Here is a 24,609-nt window from a genome sequence, read left to right on the forward strand (position 1 = left end):
AGGGTTTTCCGCAACTTTGAGGAATCAACACAGATGGTGAGCGGCGATAACGCTATTATCAGCTTAACCATCCCATTTCTGTGTCTACTTAAACGCTCGCTGCTCAAATTAAGGCAGACGCTTTGCATGTGGAAGAGGTGGAAATGGGGGAAGACAGTACACAGGGTGATACCCATAGCACCCTCAGTACGTCTTCTCAGCGTAAATTGGATAAGGAGGAGCAGGTTTTGTCAGAGGGAGTATTTAGTGCTGCTGGGGGCATAATAACTGATAAGCGCATCCGCCTGTCAACTGAAAATGCTGACCGGAGGAAAGTGGCTGAACATAAAGGCACTCTAAATGTGGGATTTATGGTGTATTGAATATTCCCATGCACCCCTTCCACCACTAAAAAGGGTATATGGTTCAATCTTCCTTTTCTCCTCTTCCTCCTCCATCATATAAACATGCTTATTAGGCTGCCCTCGCTCCTAATTTTTTAGAGGGTCAGCTCAGCAGCAGGCCCTCACCCATAATGTTTTAGAGGGTCACCAGCAGGCCCTCGCCCATAATGTTTTTGAGGGTCACCAGCAGGCTCTCAACCATAATGTTTTTGAGGGTCAATAGCAGACCCTCACCCCTAATGTTTTAGAGGGTCACCAGCAGGCCCTCGCCCTTAATGTTTTAGATGGTCAGATCAGCAGCAGGCACTCGCTCCTAATGTTTTAGAGGGTCAGCTCAGCAGCAGACCCTCACCCCAAATCTTCTAGATGGTTAGCTCAGCAGCAGACCCACACTCCTAATGTTTTAGATGGTCACATCAGCAGCAGGGCCTCGCCCATAATGTTTTAGAAGGTCAGATCAGCAGCAAGCACTCGCCCCTAATGTTTTAAAGGGTCAGCTCAGCAGCAGACCATCACCCCTAATCTTTTAGATGTTTACATCAGCAGCAGGGCCTCGCCCCTAATGTTTTAGAGGGTCAGATCAGCAGCAGACCCTAACCCCTAATGTTTTAGATGGTCACATCAGCTGCAGGGCCTCGCCCCTAATGTTTTAGAGGGTCAGATCAGCAGCAGGCACTCACCCCTATTGTTTTAGAGGGTTAGCTCAGCAGCAGGCCCTCGCCCCTAATGTTTTAGAGGTCAGAGCAGCAGCAGGCACTCGCCCCTATGTTTTAGGGGGTCAGCTCAGCAGCAGGCCCTCGCCCCTAATGTTTTAGAGGGTTAGCTCAGCAGCAGGGCCTCGCCCCTTATGTTTTAGAGGGTCAGATCAGCAGCAGACACTCGCCCCTAATGTTTTAGATGGTCATATAATCAGCAGGCACTCGCCCCATATGTTTGAAATGGTCAGATCAGCAGCAGGCACTCGCCACTATTGTTTTAGAGGGTTAGCTCAGCAGCAGGCCCTCGCCCCTAATGTTTTAGAGGTCAGATCAGCAGCAGACACTCACCCCTAATGTTTTAGAGGGTCAGCTCAGCAGCAGGCCCTCGCCCCTAATGTTTTAGAGGGTCAGATCAGCAGCAGGCCCTCGCCCCAAATGTTTTAGAGAGTCACAAGCAGGCCCTCGCCCATAATGTTTTTGAGGGTCAACAGCAGGCCCTTGCCCATAATGTTTTAGAGGGTCACCAGCAGGCCCTTGTTCTTAATGTTTTAGATGGTCACAAGCAGGCCCTCGCCCCTAATGTTTTAGATGGTCAGATCAGCAGCAGGGCCTCGCCCCTAAAGTTTTAGATGGTCAGTTCAGCAGCAGGCACTCGCCCCTAATGTTTTAGAGAGTCAGCTCAACAGCAGGCACTCGCCCCTAATGTTTTAGAGGGTTAGCTCAGCAGCAGGCCCTCGCCCCTAATGTTTTAGAGGTCAGATCAGCAGCAGGCCCTCGTCCCTAATGTTTTAGAAGGTCAGATCAGCAGCAGGCACTCGCCCCTAATGTTTGAGATGGTCAGATCAGCAGCAGGCACTCGCCCCTAAAGTTTTCGAGGGTTAGCTCAGCAGCAGACCCTCACCCCTAATCTTTTAGATGGTCAGCTTAGCAGCAGACCCTCACCCCTAATGTTTTAGATGGTCAAATCAGCAGCAGGGCCTCGCCCCAAATGTTTGAGATGGTCAGCTCAGCAGCAGGCTCTCGCCCCTAATGTTTTAGATGGTCATATAATCAGCAGGCACTCGCCCCTAATGTTTGAAATGGTCAGATCAGCAGCAGGCACTCGCCCCTATTGTTTTAGAGGGTTAGCTCAGCAGCAGGCCCTCGCCCCTAATGTTTTAGAGGTCAGATCAGCAGCAGACACTCCCCCCTAATGTTTTAGAGGGTCAGCTCAGCAGCAGGCCCTCGCCCCTAATGTTTTAGAGGGTCAGCTCAGCAGCAGGCCCTCGCCCCAAATGTTTTAGAGAGTCACAAGCAGGCCCTCGCCCATAATGTTTTTGAGGGTCACCAGCAGGCCCTTGTTCTTAATGTTTTAGATGGTCACAAGCAGGCCCTCGCCCCTAATGTTTTAGATGGTCAGATCAGCAGCAGGGCCTCGCCCCTAAAGTTTTAGATGGTCAGTTCAGCAGCAGGCACTCGCCCCTAATGTTTTAGAGAGTCAGCTCAACAGCAGGCACTCGCCCCTAATGTTTGAGATGGTCAGATCAGCAGCAGGCACTCGCCCCTAATGTTTTAGAGGGTTAGCTCAGCAGCAGGCCCTCACCCCTAATCTTTTAGATGGTCAGCTTAGCAGCAGACCCTCACCCCTAATGTTTTAGATGGTCACATCAGCAGCAGGGCCTCGCCCCAAATGTTTGAGATGGTCAGCTCAGCAGCAGGCTCTTGCCCCTAATGTTTTAGAAGGTCAGATCAGCAGCAGGCACTCGTCCCTAATGTTTTCGAGGGTTAGCTCAGCAGCAGACCCTCACCCCTAATCTTTTAGATGGTCAGCTTAGCAGCAGACCCTCACCCCTAATGTTTTAGATGGTCACATCAGCAGCAGGGCCTCGCCCCAAATGTTTGAGATGGTCAGCTCAGCAGCAGGCTCTCGCCCCTAATGTTTTAGATGGTCATATAATCAGCAGGCACTCGCCCCTAATGTTTGAAATGGTCAGATCAGCAGCAGGCCCTCGCCCCTAATGTTTTAGAGGTCAGATCAGCAGCAGACACTCACCCTTAATGTTTTAGAGGGTCAGCTCAGCAGCAGGCCCTCACCCCTAATGTTTTAGAGGGTCAGCTCAGCAGCAGGCCCTCGCCCCAAATGTTTTAGAGAGTCACAAGCAGGCCCTCGCCCATAATGTTTTTGAGGGTCAACAGCAGGCCCTTGCCCATAATGTTTTTGAGGGTCACCAGCAGGCCCTTGTTTTTAATGTTTTAGATGGTCACAAGCAGGCCCTTCGCCCCTAATGTTTTAGATGGTCAGATCAGCAGCAGGGCCTCGCCCCTAATGTTTTAGATGGTCAGTTCAGCAGCAGGCACTCGCCCCTAATGTTTTAGAGAGTCAGCTCAACAGCAGGCACTCGCCCCTAATGTTTTAGAGGTCAGATCAGCAGCAGGCCCTCGCCCCTAATGTTTTAGAGGTCAGATCAGCAGCAGGCACTCGCCCGTAATGTTTGAGATGGTCAGATCAGCAGCAGGCACTCGCCCCTAAAGTTTTCGAGGGTTAGCTCAGCAGCAGACCCTCACCCCTAATATTTTAGATGGTCAGCTTAGCAGCAGACCCTCACCCCTAATCTTTTAGATGGTCAGCTCAGCAGCAGACCATCACCCCTAATGTTTTAGATGGTCACATCAGCAGCAGGGCCTCGCCCCTAATGTTTTAGATGGTCAGATCAGCAGCAGGCACTCGCCCCTAATGTTTTAGAGGGTTAGCTCAGCAGCAGGCCCTCGCCCCTAATGTTTTAGAGGGCTAGCTCAGCAGCAGGGCCTCGCCCCTTATGTTTTAGAGGGTCAGATCAGCAGCAGGCCCTCGCCCCTAATGTTTTAGAGGGTTAGCTCAGCAGCACGCCCTCGCCCCTAATGTTTTAGAGGTCAGATCAGCAGCAGGGCCTCGCCCCTAATGTTTTAGAGGGTCAGATCAGCAGCAGGCCCTCGCCCCTAATGTTTTAGAAGGTCAGCTCAGCAGCAGGCCCTCGTCCCTAATGTTTTAGAAGACCAGATCAGCAGCAGGCACTCGCGTCAAATGTTTTAGAGGGTCAGCTCAGCAGCAGGCCCTTGCCCCTAATGTTTTAGAGGGTCAGATCAGCAGTAGGCCCTCGCCCCTAATGTTTTAGAAGACCAGATCAGCAGTAGGCACTCGCGTCAAATGTTTTAGAGGGTTAGCTCAGCAGCAGGAATTCGTCTCTAATGTTTTAGAGGGTCAGCTCAGCAGCAGACCCTCACCCCTAATGTTTTAGATGGTCACATCAGCAGCAGGCTCTCACGCCTACTGTTTTAGATAGTCAGATCAGCAGCAGGCACTTGCCCCTAATGTTTTAGTTGTTCAGCTCAGCAGCAGACACTCGTCCCTAATGTTTTAGAGGGTCAGCTCAGCAGCAGGCCCTCGCCCTTAATGTTTTAGAAGGTCAGATCAGCAGCAGGAACTCGCCCCATAATGTTTTAGATGGTCAGATCAGCACCAGGCACTCGCCCCTAATGTTTTAGAGGGTCATCTCAGCAGTAGGCCCTCACCCCTAATGTTTTAGAGGTCAGATCAGCAGCAGGCACTCGCGCCAAATGTTTTAGAGGGTCAGATCAGCAGCAGGCACTCGCCCCTAATGTTTTAGCGGGTTAGCTCAGCAGCAGGAATTCGTCTCTAATGTTTTCGAAGGTGAGATCAGCAGCAGGCCCTCGCCACTAATGTTTTAGAGGGTAAGCTCAGCAGCAGACCCTCACCCTTAATGTTTAGATGGTCACATTAGCAGCATGCCCTCGCCCCTAATGTTTTAGATGGTCAGATCAGCAGCAGGCACTTGTCCCTGATGTTTTAGATGGTCAGCTCAGCAGCAGGCCCTAACCTATAATGTTTTAGAGGGTCACAAGCAGGCTCTCGCCCATAATGTTTTTGAGGGTCACCAGCAGGCCCTTGCCCATAATGTTTTAGAGGGTCACCAGCCGGCCCTTGTTCTTAATGTTTTAGAGGGTCACCAGCAGGCCCTCGTCCCTAATGTTTCAGATGGTCAGATCAGCAGCAGGCACTCGCTCCTAATGTTTTAGAGGGTCAGCTCAGCAGCAGACCCTCACCCCTAATCTTTTAGATGGTCAGCTCAGCAGCAGACCCTTACCCCTAATGGTCACATCAGCAGCAGGGCCTCGCCCCTAATGTTTTAGAGGGTCAGATCAGCAGCAGGCCCTCGCCCTTAATGTTTTAGAAGGTCAGATCAGCAGCAGGAACTCGCCCCTAATGTTTGAGATGGTCAGATCAGCAGCAGGCACTCGTCCCTAATGTTTTAGAGGGTCAGCTCAGCAGCAGGCCCTCGCCCTTAATGTTTTAGAAGGTCAGATCAGCAGCAGGCACTCGCCCCTAATGTTTGAGATGGTCAGATCAGCAGCAGGCACTCACCCCTAATGTTTTAGAGGGTTAGCTCAGCAGCAGGCCCTCGCCCCTAATGTTTTAGAGGGTTAGCTCAGCAGCAGGCCCCCTGCCCATAATGTTTTAGAGGATCAGATCAGCAGCAGGCACTCGCGCCAAATGTTTTAGAGGGTTAGCTCAGCAGCAGGAATTCGTCTCTAATGTTTTAGAAGGTGAGATCAGCAGCAGATATTCGCCCCTAATGTTTTAGAGGGTCAGCTCAGCAGCATACCCTCGCCCCTACTGTTTTAGATAGTCAGATCAGCTGCATGAGGCTTTAGTCATTAATGCCTGTCATTAAAGGGTTAAGGTTTTTAGAAAATGTTTGATAATGACTTCTGTTGTTTTTCTGTAGACACCCAAGTGACCTTCATTGGAACTCCAACTCCAGTTATGAGAAGTAAGTACAGAATATCCCCGCACACAGAAATATGGATTCATTGAGTATACAACTACTATTAGCAACCTTTACTTCTCCTAAAAGTATTTTAAAAATCCACAAACATTTAAATGAAATATATAAGATTAACAAATTGAAGCAATTAAAATGTCTTTTACATTTGTCTGGACAGCTATAAGAATACAGTCAAACGTGGCATATACACCACAGGCTTTTGCATATAGTAGAACTAAAGTGGATGAGACTTTGACAAATCTAAGTCACACACTGACATTTTACGGAAGAAAATGTACACATAACCTGAAATGCGGTGGGATATAGAAATCCTCAGCATGCCAATTTATGCTGTGGATTTTAATGCTGCTACTATTTGTGAATATATTCTAAAGAATATAAAAGAAAATATAAGCAAAGTCAAGGCAGAGGAGCCATTGGGCACCACTTTCAAGTATCAGGGCCCACGTGTGACTTCTACCTCTGCAGCCACTATAGCTGTGCCTCCACAGTGGCCTTAAACTTGGTCATGCCAAGATTTAAACTCAGGATAGTGGATAAGTTTCTGATCAGTAGGGGAACAACCACTGGGAACCCACAATGATCATGAGAAAGGAGATCCTGTGTGCCCTTGTCTGATTGGATTGGCAATTTTTACTGAATGCATTTTACTCATTTTGGGATAAGATATTCTTTCAATTGGTCTTTATTAAAAATGTTCAGCAGTTTTTGTTCTACAGGGTTACGTTTCAGTCTATCTGCAGAGTATCTTGCTTTCATTTTCACAAGGAACCCGTCAGGTGGCTGTTCTGACGTTGCAATGTAAAGCCCTTATCTCTGAATTCCTGGCAGCCCATAAACACTCATTATCGCTAAATTCTTATCAAACTGATAAGAATATGGCTGACGGATTAAATGTGAAACTTAAAGCAAGAAACTCTGTATCTTGTCAAACATAACCTGGTCCAAATTTTTTTTTTAATAACATTTTTAATAAAAGCCAATTGAATAAATGATTTGAGCCTAAAATTAGAAAAATGTAACCACAAAAGAAAAAAATAAATAAATGAAAATTCCCCCCCTTTACGTATTGTGGTAGAGTCTCAGAAATAAAATAAACTATTCTTTTACATTTTCCATATTAGGCCTTATGTTTTTTATTCCAATTGAAAAATCTATTAAATGTGAATAGAGATGAGCAAATTTTTAAAAAATGTGTTTTGCTGGGTTGGCAAATTTTTGGGTAAAAATTTGGTTCGATCAGAATAGATTTGCGGCGAATTACGTTAAAAATTGCTATTTCCTGGCTGCAGAGAGCCTTTATAGTGGTGTAGAACACTGTGCCTTGTGGTAACACGCATAGGGAGTCTGCTTTGGTAGTGAAATAATACTGTGAGTCTGTATGACATACAGATGACAGGCGTCGCACGGCACACTTCGCTTATTTGGGCAGTCACGGGGCCAAAACTGACCAAATACCTCAAGTATGAACTCAGCCTTACAGGTCGATGTTAGCGCCAAGAAGAAGCGCACTCCTTTTACACCCTCGTCAGTTGATTCCACATAGAAGTCTACAGAACCTGTTTTATTAAACGCTTATACAAGTAGAGCCCTCCGACAGAGTGGAGAGGGTGTCAGCAGTAAGTTTGTGTTGATCACTGATTAATTTGCCTATCCTCTGATCCGTCAGAACAATAACCCACAAAAAAAACGGATCCTGCCTGTGGAGCATACGCCTTCACGCTGTCAGCATTTGCTCAATAATCCATCAGTATTGCTAATGCCTAAAAAAACAGGAGTGGATCTAAAACAGAGATGACACGTGAATTGAACATTTGCATGTCTTCTGTGTTTTGTACCCACTCCTGCTTTTGGCTACCAAATCATAGGCCAATTCTGATGGGACCATACAGGCCTTACAGCTGCTACACAGACAGGATCCGTTGTGTGTCTCATTTTTCCTTCCTTCTGACAGATCAGAAGAAACGTCAAATAAATGATGATGTCAGCCAGGCTGAAAGGCAAAATAGTGGCCCAGTCATGAAGTGAAGAGGGTGGGAACAGCATGAGAAGTCCACAGAGTGGACCTATGACATAGTGGTGGGGTGGAAGCAGCATGAGGAGGCCACTGATTGGTACAATGACCAAAACTGGAGGTGGCGGCAGCAGCATCAGGAGAAGGCCACAGAGTGGCACAATGACAGAGTATGGAGTTGGCAGCATCAGGAGAAGACCACAGAGACAGGGTCTGGAGGTGGAAGCAGTATGAGGAGGCCACCGAGTGGCACAATGACCGAAACTGGAGGTGGCAGCAGCAGCAGCATCAGGAGAAGGCCACTGAGTGGCACAATGACAGAGTACGGAGTTGGCAGCATCAGGAGAAGGCCACCAAGTGGCACAATGACAGAGTCTTGAGGTGGCAGTAGTATGAAGAGGCCACAAAGTGGCACAATGACCGAGTCTGGATTTGGTGACAGCAGTAGCATCAGGATACCTACAGAGTGGCAAGGTCACATAGTGTGGATATGGAAGCAGCAGCATCAGGATACCACAGAGTGGCAAGGTGACATAGTGTGGAGATGGCAGCAGCAGCATCAGGAGACCACAGATTGCGAAGGTGACATAGTGTGGAGATGGCAGCAGCGGCATCAGGAGAACACAAAGTGACCCGGTGACAGAGTGGGGCAGTGGGTGGCAATACCAGTAACCACTAATGAAGGTAGGTGAAAGAAGGAGCACTTGGCATCAGAATTGTGTGGCATCAAGCGGGTGGCAGCATCAGAGTAGTAGTTGAAGCAGGTAGCCAGAAGAAACCAGTCTCTTTTGTCAAAGTGTTGGTGTGGCACCATGGATGATCTAGTCTTATGCATCAGGAATTGGTGGGTGGAAATCCTGGCTGATCCACGCCTGATTCATCTTGACAAAGGTCAGTCTCTCAACATTTTGGGTGGACAGGCGAGTTCTCCTTGGGGTAACTATGGCCCCCGCCGCACTAAACACCCGCTCTAATGCCACACTACTGGCCGGGCAGGACAGCTTTTCCAGGGCAAACTCTGCTAGTTGTGGCCACAAATCGAGTTTGGCTGCCCATTAGTCAAGCGGATCTTCAATGACGGCTGGCAGGGTGCTGTCCAAGTATGTCACCACCTGCTGGTTCTGGTTCTACTCCAGGTCTAGATGCTGCTGCTGGTGAGTAGTTTCTTCACTATGCAGGTGAAGAAAGCTACTCATCAGCGACTGTGGACTCAGGCTGCTGCTTATGGAGCTGATACTGCTCTTGCCACTCCACCCCTCCCCAGTAGCCATGGCAGTGCAACATGAGCATAGAGGGCCCCCCAGTCAGACGTGCGAGAGGATGGACGATGGCGCAGGTAGGCAGCAGTGAACTGCCTACATAGGATGTCTCTGTAGTAGTTCAGTTTGTCCTCCCTCTTAGTGGGTGTAAAAATGGCCCCCATCCTGGACCGGTATAGAGGGTCTAACAAGGTGGAGAGCCAGAAATCACCACTCTGCCGAATGGTGACAATTCGGCTGTCACTACGCAAGCATGTGAGTATGCATCAGGACATTTGTGCAAGTGACTCGGAGGGACTCCCTGCCTCCATCTCCACTGCATACTGCCACGGTGTGTCTGGGTCCTCTGTCTCATCTTCCTCATCGCCCTGTAGCTCCTTTGGCTGCTCCTGCTCTTCCTCTCCTGTCACCTGAGTAGAAAAACCATCCATTTCACTACACATTGCTTGTGCTCCAATGTCCTCCTCCCCCTCCTCCTTCAGTTCTGCCTCCACAAGGCTCATGTGGCTGTGAGATCTAGGCGCCACATCTCCAGTCCCTTGACCAGCCATTGTTACCACCATCTGTTCCAGGACATGAAGCAGTGAAATGATGTTGCTCATCCCGTATTCCTGGCAACTGACAAATAATGTGGCGTCCTCAAAGGGCCTGAGCAAACGGCAAGTGTCACTCATAAGTTGCCACCGGCTGACATCGAAGTTACACAGGGGAGTACTCCTATCCGCTTGCATCATCAAGAAATCGTTAATGGCCTTTCTCTGTTAGTACAGTCGGTCGTCGCATATCAGCCTATGTTGGGGATGCTGCTCAAGGAGGGTGTGCTTTTTTCGCAAAATTATTTTGAACAATTATGAAAATAAAAACATTACACAGACCACAAAGCAAATGTATAGTATGACGCTGGAAATTGTATCCATAAACAATGACAGAGGTTTAGGATTTGTTTACATGACCGTGATGGTTTTTGCTCTTAACTCAGTCAAAAAGAATATAAGTATATATATTTTTATCATTTTCTATGTCTTGTATGCTACAGTATGCGGAAGGGCCTGTATGCCCGAAATGCGTAAGAGACAGTGGTTTTAATATTTTTCTACTATGTTCTGAGTGTCTGATCTATCCACGTTTTTTTCCTGTATCCATTTTCAATTGGATTCCAAAAAAGCCTGACAAATCCCATCGACTAATAATGATTTTTGCCAGGTCTGTTGGGTTTCTAGTGTTTCCAACAGCAAAAGTACCACTGCAGACTATGATATTTTTGCCATCTAAAATAATAACCCCAATGGAACTAGAAAAATCACCACTGTGACCTTAGCAAATGATTACACTATCAGAGCTATCAAATAATAGCATTAATACTGAAATAGTTTTATAAAGCTCTTACTCATTAGGTTACACTTGTAGGAAACAAATTTTGCTTGGTTATAAATGTCATATAGACATTTTATAGACATATCATAAATGTCAGAAAAAGATTATACCTGTGCAACTTTCTATCGTCAACAGGCGCAGTTTCTGCTCACAATGGACAAGTTTGTAGCTCATGGGGCAATTACTACTTTAAGACCTTTGATGGCGATATATTCTATTTCCCTGGAACATGCAACTATCTGTATGCATCAAATTGCAAAAGCAACTTTGAGGACTTCAACATCCAGATAAGGCGGTCCATCATGAATAACCTGCCAACTATCAGCAACATCGCTATAAAGATTGATGGAGTTTACATAGAATTACAGAATGGCACGGCAGCAGTTAATGGACAACCGTGAGTTATTTAACTTACATTATACAGTTTTGCAATTCAGTTGTTAAAGGGGTGATCTGGTCCCACCTGGAACACTGGTGGCATATTGCTAAGAGATGCCACCAATGTCAGATAGGTGCAGGTCCCAGCTCTGGGAACCACATCTATTTCTAGAACTTCAATGGAACTGCCAGAAATAGCCCAGCCAGCGCTTGACCATTTCTGTCACTCCCATAGAAATGAATAGAGGGCAGCTGCACATGCAGAGATAGATGTGGGTCTCAGAGGTGGGACCTGCTCCTATCTGACATTGATAGCATATCCTAGTAATATGCCACCAATGTTCCAGGTGAGACAACCCCTTTAAACCTGCCATCGCTGATGTCTTTTATGTGTTTCTTCTTGTTAGAGTGAAACATTAAAAGTACAGAAAAAGTTGACAAAGAAATCTGTTATTTGTCTACAGAAGTGCTCTGCCCTACTTTGGCTCAAGATACCCTGAGATAAGTGGTGCAAGGTGACCAGCTTTGAAAAAAGAAAAACACTTTGAGTTACTTACAGTGTCCAACAAAGTAACACAAACTTTCTTTTTTCTTGTTCAAAGCTGGGCATTTTGTGTTGCCCATCTTGGGATATCTCGAACTAAGAGCCAAGGTAAGGAATGACACTTCTGTTTGTCTGGCAGCCATTATTAGCAATGATGGTGTGTATCAGTTCACACCACCAGGTCTATTTTATGGCAAATGACACCACTGGATCTCTACAAGAGATCTATGGTGTCCCCCAATGGAAGGAGCTGTGTAGTTCTAGCGCCAGAGCTACATGACATATTCCGAAGAGTTCTTCCAATGTTAATGTGACTGCTAGAGGGTTATGAGATATTTCACACCTTTTTAAGTATTTTTGTATTGCTCCAATGCTCTAAAATAAATGACACTTGATTAAAAACCATCCTAACATTTTGTGTATACTGTTCAATGTCTGTAATGTGGCAAAGAGTAGGGCACATTCATGTATATGGGTAGGCCCTTCATTTCTTGAATTTAGTATCCTATGTTTCATATCTTGTACAGGGTGGATATTCCCTACAGCTATTCTGGCGTCCAGGTTGGCAGGCGTGGCACGTACATTACAGTGTCTGCACGTTTAGGCTTCCAGTTTATGTGGAATGAAGATGATGCAATCTTGGTAATTTTTAAACTGTGTTATTTTTATTTTTGTACAGCAGATACAGATAGGCTTACTTATCAAAAGAAATGTTCTTCATGAATGCTTCTGGATCACCCAACGTCTTTAGACATCATACAGGTCCAGCAGCATTGAAGAGGAGAGCAGAACTATCCAGAGAAAAGACATATACAATATGTTAGTCTTAAAAGGTATGGGCACCTTCAGGACAGTTTCTTATGATGCATTTTTACTCATTTTGGGCTAAAAAAATATATATATTTTTCAAATGGTCTTTATTGAATTCAATTTTTGTGATACATGCAGATAAATATCAGTCTATTTGCAGACTGTCCCTCCTGAGTTTTGTCAGCCGACAGCTCATGTGAAGCCTAACTCTCATCTCCTGACCTCATAAACATTGATTTAAGCCATATTCTTATCAGTTTAGCCATAATGAGTGTTTATGAGATGAGGAGGTCAAAGATAAAGCTTCACATGAGCCCTCAGTTGAAAGAACTCAGGAGGGATAGTCTTCAAATAGACAGATTTTTATCTGCCTTTATCTAAAAAACTGACCAAATGAAAATATAATTATTTTTAGCCCAAGATGACTAAAATGGTAAAATTCAATTATTAAAAAAGGTGTCCGTACCCTTTAAGACACTGGTAAAAGGGCCTAACTTAACAAGGATGGCAAGGTTTTAAGATACAGTATTTTCATGTGCAAACATGAGGAGGTTCCAACCACTTGGATGCTCCAACCACCTGGATGCTCCAACCACTTGGATGCTCCAACCACCTGGATGCTCCAACCACCTGGATGCTCCAACCACCTAGATGCCCCAACCACCTTGATGCTCCCCCCCAGAAAAATATTTTGTGAAATGAAAAATGTATGCTGATATTATTAGTTGGTCAATGCATACTTATAGTTGCATTCAGCTGGCACTATAAATCCCTATGTAGTGAGTTCCCCCCTAGTTGCAACAGGAAACACTTTACATTTTTATCATTTACAGAGATTCTGTCAGCAGTCTTGAACCCTCAAATCTGCTGACAGAACTATAAAGGTGACAGGGAGATCAGAGCAGATATACCTAGTGTGATGGTATTGTAGGTTACATGACCAAGTAATCAAAGTCAATTCTGTGACTGCAAGTGCCCAGGAGCTGCTCCCTTCATGTTCAGTGCCCTGGACTTTGCACTGAACACTTTCCAGACCCTCCTCTCTGTCTACGTTTTGTCTGCAATCACGAGACAGCTAAAGCTGTCACTCAGAGCAGAGGGGATGGGAATCTGCAGACAGCATGTCATAGAGCAGGAGGAGCTGAGCAGATTGATATATATATATAGTTCTATAGGAAAAGATTCAGTAAAAACTGTAATTTATACATTTATATTTCTGCTTTTTTTTACCTCCTGTGAATACCCATCGGTACAGGGAGGATGATTTAGTGGTTGATGGCATTGCGCGTCTGTGTGCATATAGAGATAGCTGTCAGTCACTGGTAGGACCTAATCCCTGTACCGATAGCTGTTCACAGGAAGTGGAAAAGGCAAAGATATAAATGTATAAAATACAGGTTTTAATAAATCTTTTCCCATAAAACTATACATCAATCTGCTCAGCTTCCCCTGCTCTATAACATAGTGCTTTCAGATGGCATTGCATTTTGTGGTGACAGGTCCTCTTCAACTGGAAATGTGTCTATGTGAACTGAGCTTTTGGATGAATGAAAGGCTTTGTATAAGAAGAGTAAGATGACAAATTGATAGAAAACATTTCTATCTCTGCTATAGTCACCAATGCATTTGGAAACTCCTCTTTAAAATCCTGTATTTGCCCCTAAGAACAATGCTACCATGTATCAATCGTCATTGGGGTTCTTAAAAAAATAATAATAATAAACTTCATAACCTGCTCCATGTGTATAATAATAATAATAACAATAATAATAATAATAATAATAATAATAAAAAAACACAATAACATTTTTTTATATATTTATGAACTATTTTTGTAGTTGGAACTGGATCCAAAATTTGCCAACCAGACATGTGGTCTTTGTGGAGATTTCAATGGAATTCCAATTTACAATGAATTCATCACCAATAGTAAGTTGTCGGTAATTTAACACGTAAGATTGTGACCCACACAACTTCACCACACATGACAAAAGGGTTAATCAATTTCCATTCACTCAGTCCTAAACTTGTATTCCAATAAAGTTGCAAACTGAGCACAAAGCACACCCCAAAACTGTCCATGCACTCAAATCACAAAACTCCCTACCGCAGCCTACTGAATTCTGGGGTTAAAGGGAACCTTATACACACATACAAACACACACTCACACATACACACACACTGCTGTCCAGTAGCCAAAGGGTTAAAACACATTAAGAAAAACCTTTTATAGACGAGTTCCATGTATCGGATGGACTCGCAGTGTGAGTATGCAGCAGCTCCCATCCTGACCTCCCAGCACTGCCGGGGTCGCATAGCATTATATTGAATTATGATACTATGTAACCCTTACAGTTCTGAAATGTATTGGATAACACTGGCAGCATTATGTCAGTGTTATCCAATACATTCCAGACCTCTAAGGGTTACATAGCATCATAAATCAATATAATGCTATGCGACCCCGGCAGTGCTGGAAGAACAGGACGGGAGCTGCTGCATACTCACAATCCGAGTCCGGAGTTCTGAACTCGCTCATCTGAAAGAGGCCAAAGGCTGTACATTTTTTTAGAGCAAACAAGAAACAAACGTATTCAAGTTGTAGGCTTTAATAGAAAAGGAACGGCGCTCAAGGAAATAGACAAAATAAGATGACATAAAAAGAGGGAAACAACTGCAAAATAAAAAGGAGAAATTGCAGAAACACAAGATGCTTTTCGAGTCTCTTCGCTCTTCGAGGTTAGGAAAGAACAAAGGATGAACAGTTAAGAATGACCTGTACACTATGAACCAATATGTGTTGTCCTTGTCATATTTTTTTGTTATATATTTTTGGGGTCATTTATCATTTGAATTTTTTTTGTGTGTCAGTTTGAAGTCTGGCTTTGGTTTGTGTCCCTGCACCAAATTTACGAACTGGCCCCCTTGATAATATATTTGGTGTGAGCGTTATGTAGTTTAAACCTCTAGGTGTGGCTAAGAGACAGAGATAAGCTCATTAAGAAGGCCAGCTCTGTCCTAGGTTGTCCCCTTGATCCAGTGCAGGAGGTGGGTGACAGAAGAACTCTAGCAAAATTAACATCACTGTTAGACAATGTCGTCCACCCCATGCACGAAGCTGTTGTGGAGCTGGAGAGCTCCTTCAGTGAGTGACAGACTGCTGCATCCTAGGTGCAGGAAGGAACGTTATCGGAGGTCCTTCCTCCCAGCAGCAGTTAGGATTTATAACCACCACTGTTCCCAGAAACCCAGTAGTGATTTTTTTAGGTAAATCCTGTGTTATGTTTTTCTTGTTTTTTACTCTTTAATTTCTAATTACTCTTATTGTTGCTCCTGTTGTGCCAAAATTTCCCCAATGAGGGACAATAAAGGGATTTTCTTCTTCTTAAAAGTACAGCAGGGGGTTGCCTGGTATGGGCTGGGACGTGTTTTGCGACCTTTGCACATAGTAAATGAGCCATAATCCAGGTCTAATCTCACTTTTAGGTCTTAAAAAAATAGAACAATGTGAAAAGTGTCGAGGATCACAAAATGACGTGACTTGCAACTTTAGACCTTAGTCTCTGAGTTTTCTGAGCTGCCCTCCAGTTCACTAGGCAGATGTGGCGATTGTGACTAAACAGTGAGACTTCATATTAAATAGCTCATTCCCTTATCTCTATAATTCCTTGAAGGTCCCTTTACATGGGACAATATCACAGTTCCATCCTGACAATCTTCTGATCGCTAGCGGAGGAGACTAATGCCATCATTCTTCCCTATAAGGACTCGGTATTTGCCGACAGGAGATCGTGTTTACACGGCATGATGTGGTAAAGGATAATTTTTGCATGTGCACAAACAATCAGATTACCACAGACATGAATTAACGTTTCGCTCGTTCATTGGGTAATCGGTGGTCCATTTACACTGCCTGATCATCGCTAACGAGCTTTACTATGAACGCTCGTTAGCGATAATCTGTGCAATTCTCGGAATGTGTAAAGGACCCTTTAGATCTGAATGGAGATGGCCCTTTGCCCAGTTCTTTTAAATTACAAAAACCAGGCTTACTGTAGGTGATGAAGGTCACACCCATAGTCAAGTACTGTGTACTTAAAAATATCGTGAAAATTCCTTACCACTTTCTTAATTCCAAGAATTATTGCTCCTACTCCCGAAAATGAACCACATTGTGGACGTCACCTACAGAAGCATCAACTGTTCCATGACAGCATTAATTATGCCATCCAAGCAAAGTGGCACCATGCATTGAGGGGAATTTGCTAAGCAAAATGTTCCATAATAATTGATTAGAAATATTCCAAAAAGGTGATGTGCACCAAATTCGTTATATTTTAGACACTTTTCACAACTACCTCTGGTGAGCCTAAGAGAAGTAAAAACAGAGTTGCTACAGAGTTGCTGCAAACTTAACACGTCACTTGCAACAATTTGGCAAATTTGACAAAGTTGACAACATTTCAACACTTTCTCCAACTTGTAAAATCATGTATAATATGGAAGCTATTGATAAATCTCCTTCAGTGTCTCATGATTATATAATGCTTTACAGATGTTCAACTTTTTCCAAATCAGTACGGAAATTTGCAGAAGCTGAATGGACCAAAGGAAACTTGCAATGACGTGACAGTAACTGCTCAGAGCAACTGCACAGACACTGTAAGTAAACAGATATGTCTTCAATAGTAAGAGGAGTGCATACAAGGAGAAGATATGGGGTTAAAGCTTCTTCTTTCTGCCCTCAATCATTCTGGTTCATCTTCCCAGCTCTGCTTCTTGGGCTGTTGATAGACAGCCTGGATATGCATTAACCCTGTCTGCCATCTGCTGGTGAAGGATTAACATTACTTGATATATTCAGCTTTCACCAGCAGATGGCAGACAGTATTACATAAAGACAGCAGTGGCCTCAAAAGAGGGATGGAGAAGGGGGAAGATTTTTTATAGCTTCAGGATGTGCAACATCACTTCTGGCTGGATAAATCATGTCCTGATATGCCCAACCCACAGACATACACCCCTTTTGCAGTGAGGAAGCTGTCTTACATTTAGAACCATCGGTAGATACGCCAAAATTATGTAGAGTCCTGCACCTCAACATAACTGCGGCGGATCCACCACCACTGCAGGGACTTATTAAGACCGGGCTCTAAAACGACAGTCTTAATGAATGTGCCCATGTGTGTTTTGAGTGTATGTACAGTGGGGGAAATATTTATTTGACCCCTCACTGATTTTGTAAGTTTGTCCAATGACAAAGAAATGAAAAGTCTCAGAACAGTATCATTTCAATGGTAGGTTTATTGTAACAGTGGCAGATAGCACATCAAAAGGAAAATCGAAAAAATAACTTTAAATAAAAGATAGCAACTGATTTGCATTTCATTGAGTGAAATAAGTATTTGAACCCCTACCAACCATTAAGAGTTCTGGCTCCCACAGAGTGGTTAGACACTTCTACTCAATTAGTCACCCTCATTAAGGACACCTGTCTTAACTAGTCACCTGTATAAAAGACACCTGTCCACAGAATCAATCAATCAAGCAGACTCCAAACTCTCCAACATGGGAAAGACCAAAGAGCTGTCCAAGGATGTCAGAGACAAAATTGTAGACCTGCACAAGGCTGGAATGGGCTACAAAACCATTAGCAAGAAGCTGGGAGAGAAGGTGACAACTGTTGGTGCGATTGTTCGAAAATGGAAGGAGCACATAATGACCATCAATCGACCTCGCTCTGGGGCTCCACGCAAGATCTCACCTCGTGGGGTGTCAATGGTTCTGAGAAAGGTGAAAAAGCATCCTAGAACTACACGGGAGGAGTTAGTTAATGACCTCAAATTAGCAGGGACCACAGTCACCAAGAAAACCATTGGAAACACATTACACCGCAATGGATTAAAATCCTGCAGGGCTCGCAAGGTCCCCCTGCTCAGGAAGGCACATGTGCAGGCCCGTCTGAAGTTTGCCAATGAACACCTGAATGATTCAGAGAGTGACTGGGAGAAGGTGCTGTGGTCTGATGAGACCAAAATAGAGCTCTTTGGCATTAACTCAACTCGCTGTGTTTGGAGGAAGAAAAATGCTGCCTATGACCCCCAAAACACCGTCCCCACCGTCAAGCATGGGGGTGGAAACATTTTGCTTTGGGGGTGTTTTTCTGCTAAGGGCACAGGACAACTTATTCGCATAAACGGGAAAATGGACGGAGCCATGTATCGTGAAATCCTGAGCGACAACCTCCTTCCCTCTGCCAGGAAACTGAAAATGGGTCGTGGATGGGTGTTCCAGCACGACAATGACCCAAAACATACAGCAAAGGCAACAAAGGAGTGGCTCAAGAAGAAGCACATTAAGGTCATGGAGTGGCCTAGTCAGTCTCCGGACCTTAATCCAATCGAAAACCTATGGAGGGAGCTCAAGCTCAGAGTTGCACAGAGACAGCCTCGAAACCTTAGGGATTTAGAGATGATCTGCAAAGAGGAGTGGACCAACATTCCTCCTAAAATGTGCGCAAACTTGGTCATCAATTACAAGAAACGTTTGACCTCTGTGCTTGCAAACAAGGGTTTTTCCACCAAGTATTAAGTCTTTTTTTGTTAGAGGGTTCAAATACTTATTTCACTCAATGAAATGCAAATCAGTTGCTATCTTTTATTTAAAGTTATTTTTTCGATTTTCCTTTTGATGTGCTATCTGCCACTGTTACAATAAACCTACCATTGAAATGATACTGTTCTGAGACTTTTCATTTCTTTGTCATTGGACAAACTTACAAAATCAGTGAGGGGTCAAATAATTATTTCCCCCACTGTATATATGTCTCACAGCAGGGGCGTAACTACTACAGCGGCAGACCATGCAACTGCTTTGAGGGCCAGGAAAAAAGGGGGCCCATTCTTAGTTGGGATTATCTCCTCTTCTACTGGAGGTGAAAACTTGGTCAGGACTCTACGCTCTAAAGGAACAACTTTTAGCAAATGAAGCAGTGGGAAAATGGCCCAAGGATCATTAAAAAGGGTTTAGGCAGAAACCCTTCAGTCCTGTGTCGGGGGCCTGGTTTGATTCTTGCTATGGGGCCCTTATATCTCTATGTACGCCACAGTGTGTACAGGGAGTGCAGAATTATTAGGCAAGTTGTATTTTTGAGGATTAATTTTATTATTGAACAACAACCATGTTCTCAATGAACCCAAAAAACTCATTAATATCAAAGCTGAATATTTTTGGAAGTAGTTTTTAGTTTGTTTTTAGTTTTAGCTATTTTAGGGGGATATCTGTGTGTGCAGGTGACTATTACTGTGCATAATTATTAGGCAACTTAACAAAAAACAAATATATACCCATTTCAATTATTTATTTTTTACCAGTGAAACCAATATAACATCTCAACATTCACAAATATACATTTCTGACATTCAAAAACAAAACAAAAACAAATCAGTGACCAATATAGCCACCTTTCTTTGCAAGGACACTCAAAAGCCTGCCATCCATGGATTCTGTCAGTGTTTTGATCTGTTCACCATCAACATTGCGTGCAGCAGCAACCACAGCCTCCCAGACACTGTTCAGAGAGGTGTACTGTTTTCCCTCCTTGTAAATCTCACATTTGATGATGGACCACAGGTTCTCAATGGGGTTCAGATCAGGTGAACAAGGAGGCCATGTCATTAGATTTTCTTCTTTTATACCCTTTCTTGCCAGCCACGCTGTGGAGTACTTGGATGCGTGTGATGGAGCATTGTCCTGCATGAAAATCATGTTTTTCTTGAAGGATGCAGACTTCTTCCTGTACCACTGCTTGAAGAAGGTGTCTTCCAGAAACTGGCAGTAGGACGGGAGTTGAGCTTGACTCCATCCTCAACCCGAAAAGGCCCCACAAGCTCATCTTTGATGATACCAGCCCAAACCAGTACTCCACCTCCACCTTGCTGGCGTCTGAGTCGGACTGGAGCTCTCTGCCCTTTACCAATCCCGCCACGGGCCCATCCATCTGGCCCATCAAGACTCACTCTCATTTCATCAGTCCATAAAACCTTAGAAAAATCAGTCTTGACGTTTCAGCTTGTGTGTCTTGTTCAGTGGTGGTCGTCTTTCAGCCTTTCTTACCTTGGCCATGTCTCTGAGTATTGCACACCTTGTGCTTTTGGGCACTCCAGTGATGTTGCAGCTCTGAAATATGGCCAAACTGGTGGCAAGTGGCATCTTGGCAGCTGCACGCTTGACTTTTCTCAGTTCATGGGCAGTTATTTTGCGCCTTGGTTTTTCCACACACTTCTTGCGACCCTGTTGACTATTTTGAATGAAACGCTTGATTGTTCGATGATCACGCTTCAGAAGCTTTGCAATTTTAAGAGTGCTGCATCCCTCTGCAAGATATCTCACTATTTTTGACTTTTCTGAGCCTGTCAAGTCCTTCTTTTGACCCATTTTGCAAAAGGAAAGTAAGTTGCCTAATAATTATGCACACCTAATGTAGGGTGTTGATGTCATTAGACCACACCCCTTCTCATTACAGAGATGCACATCACCTAATATGCTTAATTGGTAGTAGGCTTTCGAGCCTATACAGCTTGGAGTAAGACAACATGCATAAAGAGGATGATGTGGTCAAAATACTCATTTGCCTAATAATTCTGCACGCAGTGTATATGTGTGTGAATGTACATTCGGTGTATTCCCCGTTAAAGGAGATGATTCCAAAATGCAGTAAAAAAATGAGCTTCAGCATGCTTTAGATGGAAGACAATCTTGTACAAATGTTCCCCATTCTAATATGACAAGATTGTACCCCTTTTTTTGAACGTCAACTGTGGTTATTCCTCTAGGCATCTTAGTAAACAGAATTCCCAACCTTTATATGTGGGAACCTTATCATGGTATTATCTTATGAAATCTGTATTGTTCTCAACAGAGGAGAATATGCGAGGTGGTCTTGACAGGCACACCTTTTTCACAATGTAACTCGTTAGTGGATCCAGCTCAGTATATCAATGCCTGTGTCCAAGATCTGTGTAGATGTGGAGAAGATGCCATAGGTTTTTGCTTATGTAACACCTTTACTGAGTATTCCCGCCAATGTGCCCATGCTGGTGGAGTGCCAGAAAACTGGAGAACTGCTCAACTCTGTCGTAAGTGGCATCATTTCCATTTGTATCTTGTGATTGCTGGTTAGGGACCATAATCATTTTAAAAACAAAAACAAAAGGAGACAAGTTTAACTAAGAGAAACAATAACTCATGGCATTATGACACACTGGTATTATAGGTATCATTCAGAATGGTTCTGCTCGAGGGTTAGAATTTGTCTAAAATATTGTGAGGCTGTTGTAATGTAACCAGTGTATGTGGAGGACTTTTATAGCTAGCCACATAGATGGGCGCCCCAATCCACTGGAGGTTCTTAGGTCACTAGTTGAGGACTACTGCTCTAGATCATCAATCTAAAGGGGAAATATGAGGATTGTAGATTCACTTCATATTATGTTCATTCATTCTACTTTATGGGGATCATTTATCAAGACCAGTGTCTGGATGTCAATCTTGATATCCCTTTACACCACTGGAGGATGTTCTTAATTTATAACAATGCACATGACTCGTCATAAATGAAGAACATCCTCATTATGATCAATGAGCTGGGTGTCATGGTTCCGGCCACACCTCAGCCCCCTTTTGAAAGTGGTGAGGGCCGTGTAAAAATGCCAAAAAGTTGAAAACCCATGGTTTGTGACAGGGATAGGGGGACTGATCAATCTCCCCCCGTGACTGTAGAAATTAAAAACTAAATCTCATGTATTGGTCTCATTTCCTAAAAGTACTACATTTCGTGGTTACAGACAATGGGGGTCACTTATAAACTGGCATTTAACTCTGTTCTATGATATCCCTTGTGTTGCCGGGGGGGTGCACTTATGATGAGGCACAGGCCTCATCATAAATTAGGAGCATCTTCTGCCAGTCCATGCACCTAGATGATTTGTCAGGGCTCATGGCTTGGCCCCTGCCACACCCCTACTATATAAAGTTGCAAAAACTGGCCTTGGCATAGGGAGTCATGATAAATGACCTCTGATAAGTCTTATATGAGCTGGAAGGGAATAGAGCAGAGACACTCTACCCATGAATCCAGAAGCAGTGATAGAAAATGGCTCCTGTTACAGGGCTAGGTTGGAAGGAGCAATTGAGGGATGGTACAGGTTTGCAGACACGGGGTTTGTTAGAGTGAAAATGTTTTTTGGGGAAGGGGATTAGGCCATACTATGATGAATAGCACGAAGTCTGATAAGTCTTTCTTTTCACAGCTTTGTCATGTAATTACAACATGAAGTACAGTGAATGTAGCAATGCTTGCCCTAATACTTGCACCAATCCTGAACGGTCATTAGTTTGTGACAGTCACTGTATAGATGGATGCTTCTGCCCAGAAGGTATGTTCAGGAGTTTATCATAAAAAGACCTAATATATTTTTATGTACATTTAAATATTAGATTAATATTTTTTTAAAAGAATCAACAATTAACCTTTTATTACATTCTGTTTGTTAATAGTGTTGAGCGCGAATATTCGAATAGCGTTTTTTTTTTAGCGAATATCAGCACTTCGCTAATTCACGGATATTTCAAATATAGCACTATAAATTCGCTATTTCGAATATTCATATATATTTTTTTTTTATTGTTATATTTATTTCTTTCCCACTTCCTAAAAGTAGTTCTTACCTGTCCTGAGGATTCCTGGCTTCCTGGCTGCTCCAGTCAGTGCCCGTTGCCGCTTCTGCCGACTTCCGTGCTCATGGATCGTCCCCATCACCATGGGAACGCCTCCATACTAGAATGTACTGTCGGATGTGAGAATTAAGTTGAAATCGCAATGCGATTACTTCAAGTTATATTAATCGAATTGCGATTTCAACTTAGCACTGCTATATTCCATATTCGTTAACTTCGTTAATTCTAGCAAGCAGACCCATTAGAAACACAGCTCTAAGTTGAAATCGCAATTCGATTAATATAACTTGAAGTAATCGCATTGCGATTTAAACTTAGACCTGGTTTACTATGGTTGGCTTGGTAGAATTAGCGAAGATGACGAATATGATGAATGTATTCCTCAAAACGAAGATAACAAAGTATTCTCCATCTTCATTTTAACTCCATATTCATCAACTTCGCTAATTCTAGCAATCAAATAGGAAAGTTGACTATAGAGACAGCTGTGTTTAATTCGCTATGCGATTATATTACTTTGCTTTTCTTTTTAATAAATAGAATAATTATAATAATTATCAAGTATTATAATTTTTTTTTTATTTTTAAAAAAAGCAAAGTAATATTATCGCATAGCGAATTAAAAACTTTGCTGTCTCTAGTCAACTGTCCTATTTGATTGCTAGAATTAGCGAAGTTGACGAATATGGAGCTAAAACGAAGATGGAAGAATGCTTCGTTATCTTCGTTTTGAGGAATATGACGAATACATTTGTCATATTCGTCATCTTCGCTAATTCTAGATATCAAACCAATAGGAAAGTTACCTTAAGTTAAAATCGCAATACGCGATTATTTAAATCGCATATTAATCGCGAAAACTAGAATAATGACGAATATTCGATTTCGACGAATATGAGACGAATATTCAAGCGAATTTCGTCGAAATCGAATATGGCACCTCCCGCTCATCACTATTTGTTAATGCCGCATTGGACTCCAGGAAGGAAATCTGTCATCAGAAAATTACCTATTGTTTAAATCACATTTATGTTTAACATATTTTTAAATACTTTTTGATGATGTTATTTTTCCAATTTTCCATGTCAATATCTATATTTAAACAGAAACCATAAAATCCTGCAGTTTTCACACTGCCCACTAAGCCACTCCATGGTCTGTAAAGATCACTTTACTGCAGTTATCAGCTTATCTGTTATTCTAATCCTGCCTGATGGAGAGTGCCTTAATGGACGTGAGGAGTCTTATAGGCCATACATGCTCCTCTGGAATTCTGAGAAGAAGGTATCCAAATGAGCTCTTAGGAAGCTCTGCTTCTGATGCCACCAGATGTAATGCAGCTGTCCTATAAGTCAATGTTTGACATTTTAAACAGGCCTTGAGACATGACTTGGATAATAATTAACCCGGCACCTCATTTGCAGACAGCTGTTTCGGGGTGATTGTCCCTCATCAGTGCAGAGCAGAGAGTACTGGCTCAATTGGGTGAGAGGCCTAGGTCAGGATTTGGAGGTTATTATATCTCCTTATGAATTCTGCACTCTCTATGAGGAGATATAGTACCCCCGAAATCCTGACCTAGGCCTCT

General features: G+C 43.5%; 1 protein-coding gene across 1 annotated transcript in view; it reads left to right on the forward strand.

Annotated features, from left to right (window-relative positions):
• LOC120980013 (mucin-5AC-like) overlaps positions 1-24,609 on the forward strand; it is a 151,672-nt gene that overhangs the window by 42,641 nt on the left and 84,422 nt on the right. Inside the window, exons 2-9 of the mRNA XM_040408877.1 lie at positions 5,845-5,889; positions 10,687-10,948; positions 12,001-12,115; positions 14,122-14,212; positions 16,840-16,910; positions 19,832-19,866; positions 21,210-21,421; positions 22,595-22,720. Coding sequence (XP_040264811.1) covers positions 5,845-5,889; positions 10,687-10,948; positions 12,001-12,115; positions 14,122-14,212; positions 16,840-16,910; positions 19,832-19,866; positions 21,210-21,421; positions 22,595-22,720 — 957 coding nt within the window. The remainder of the gene's footprint in view (positions 1-5,844; positions 5,890-10,686; positions 10,949-12,000; positions 12,116-14,121; positions 14,213-16,839; positions 16,911-19,831; positions 19,867-21,209; positions 21,422-22,594; positions 22,721-24,609) is intronic.

The sequence above is a fragment of the Bufo bufo genome, chromosome 10, assembly GCF_905171765.1.
Source record: "Bufo bufo chromosome 10, aBufBuf1.1, whole genome shotgun sequence".
NCBI classification, from domain to species: Eukaryota; Metazoa; Chordata; class Amphibia; order Anura; family Bufonidae; genus Bufo; species Bufo bufo.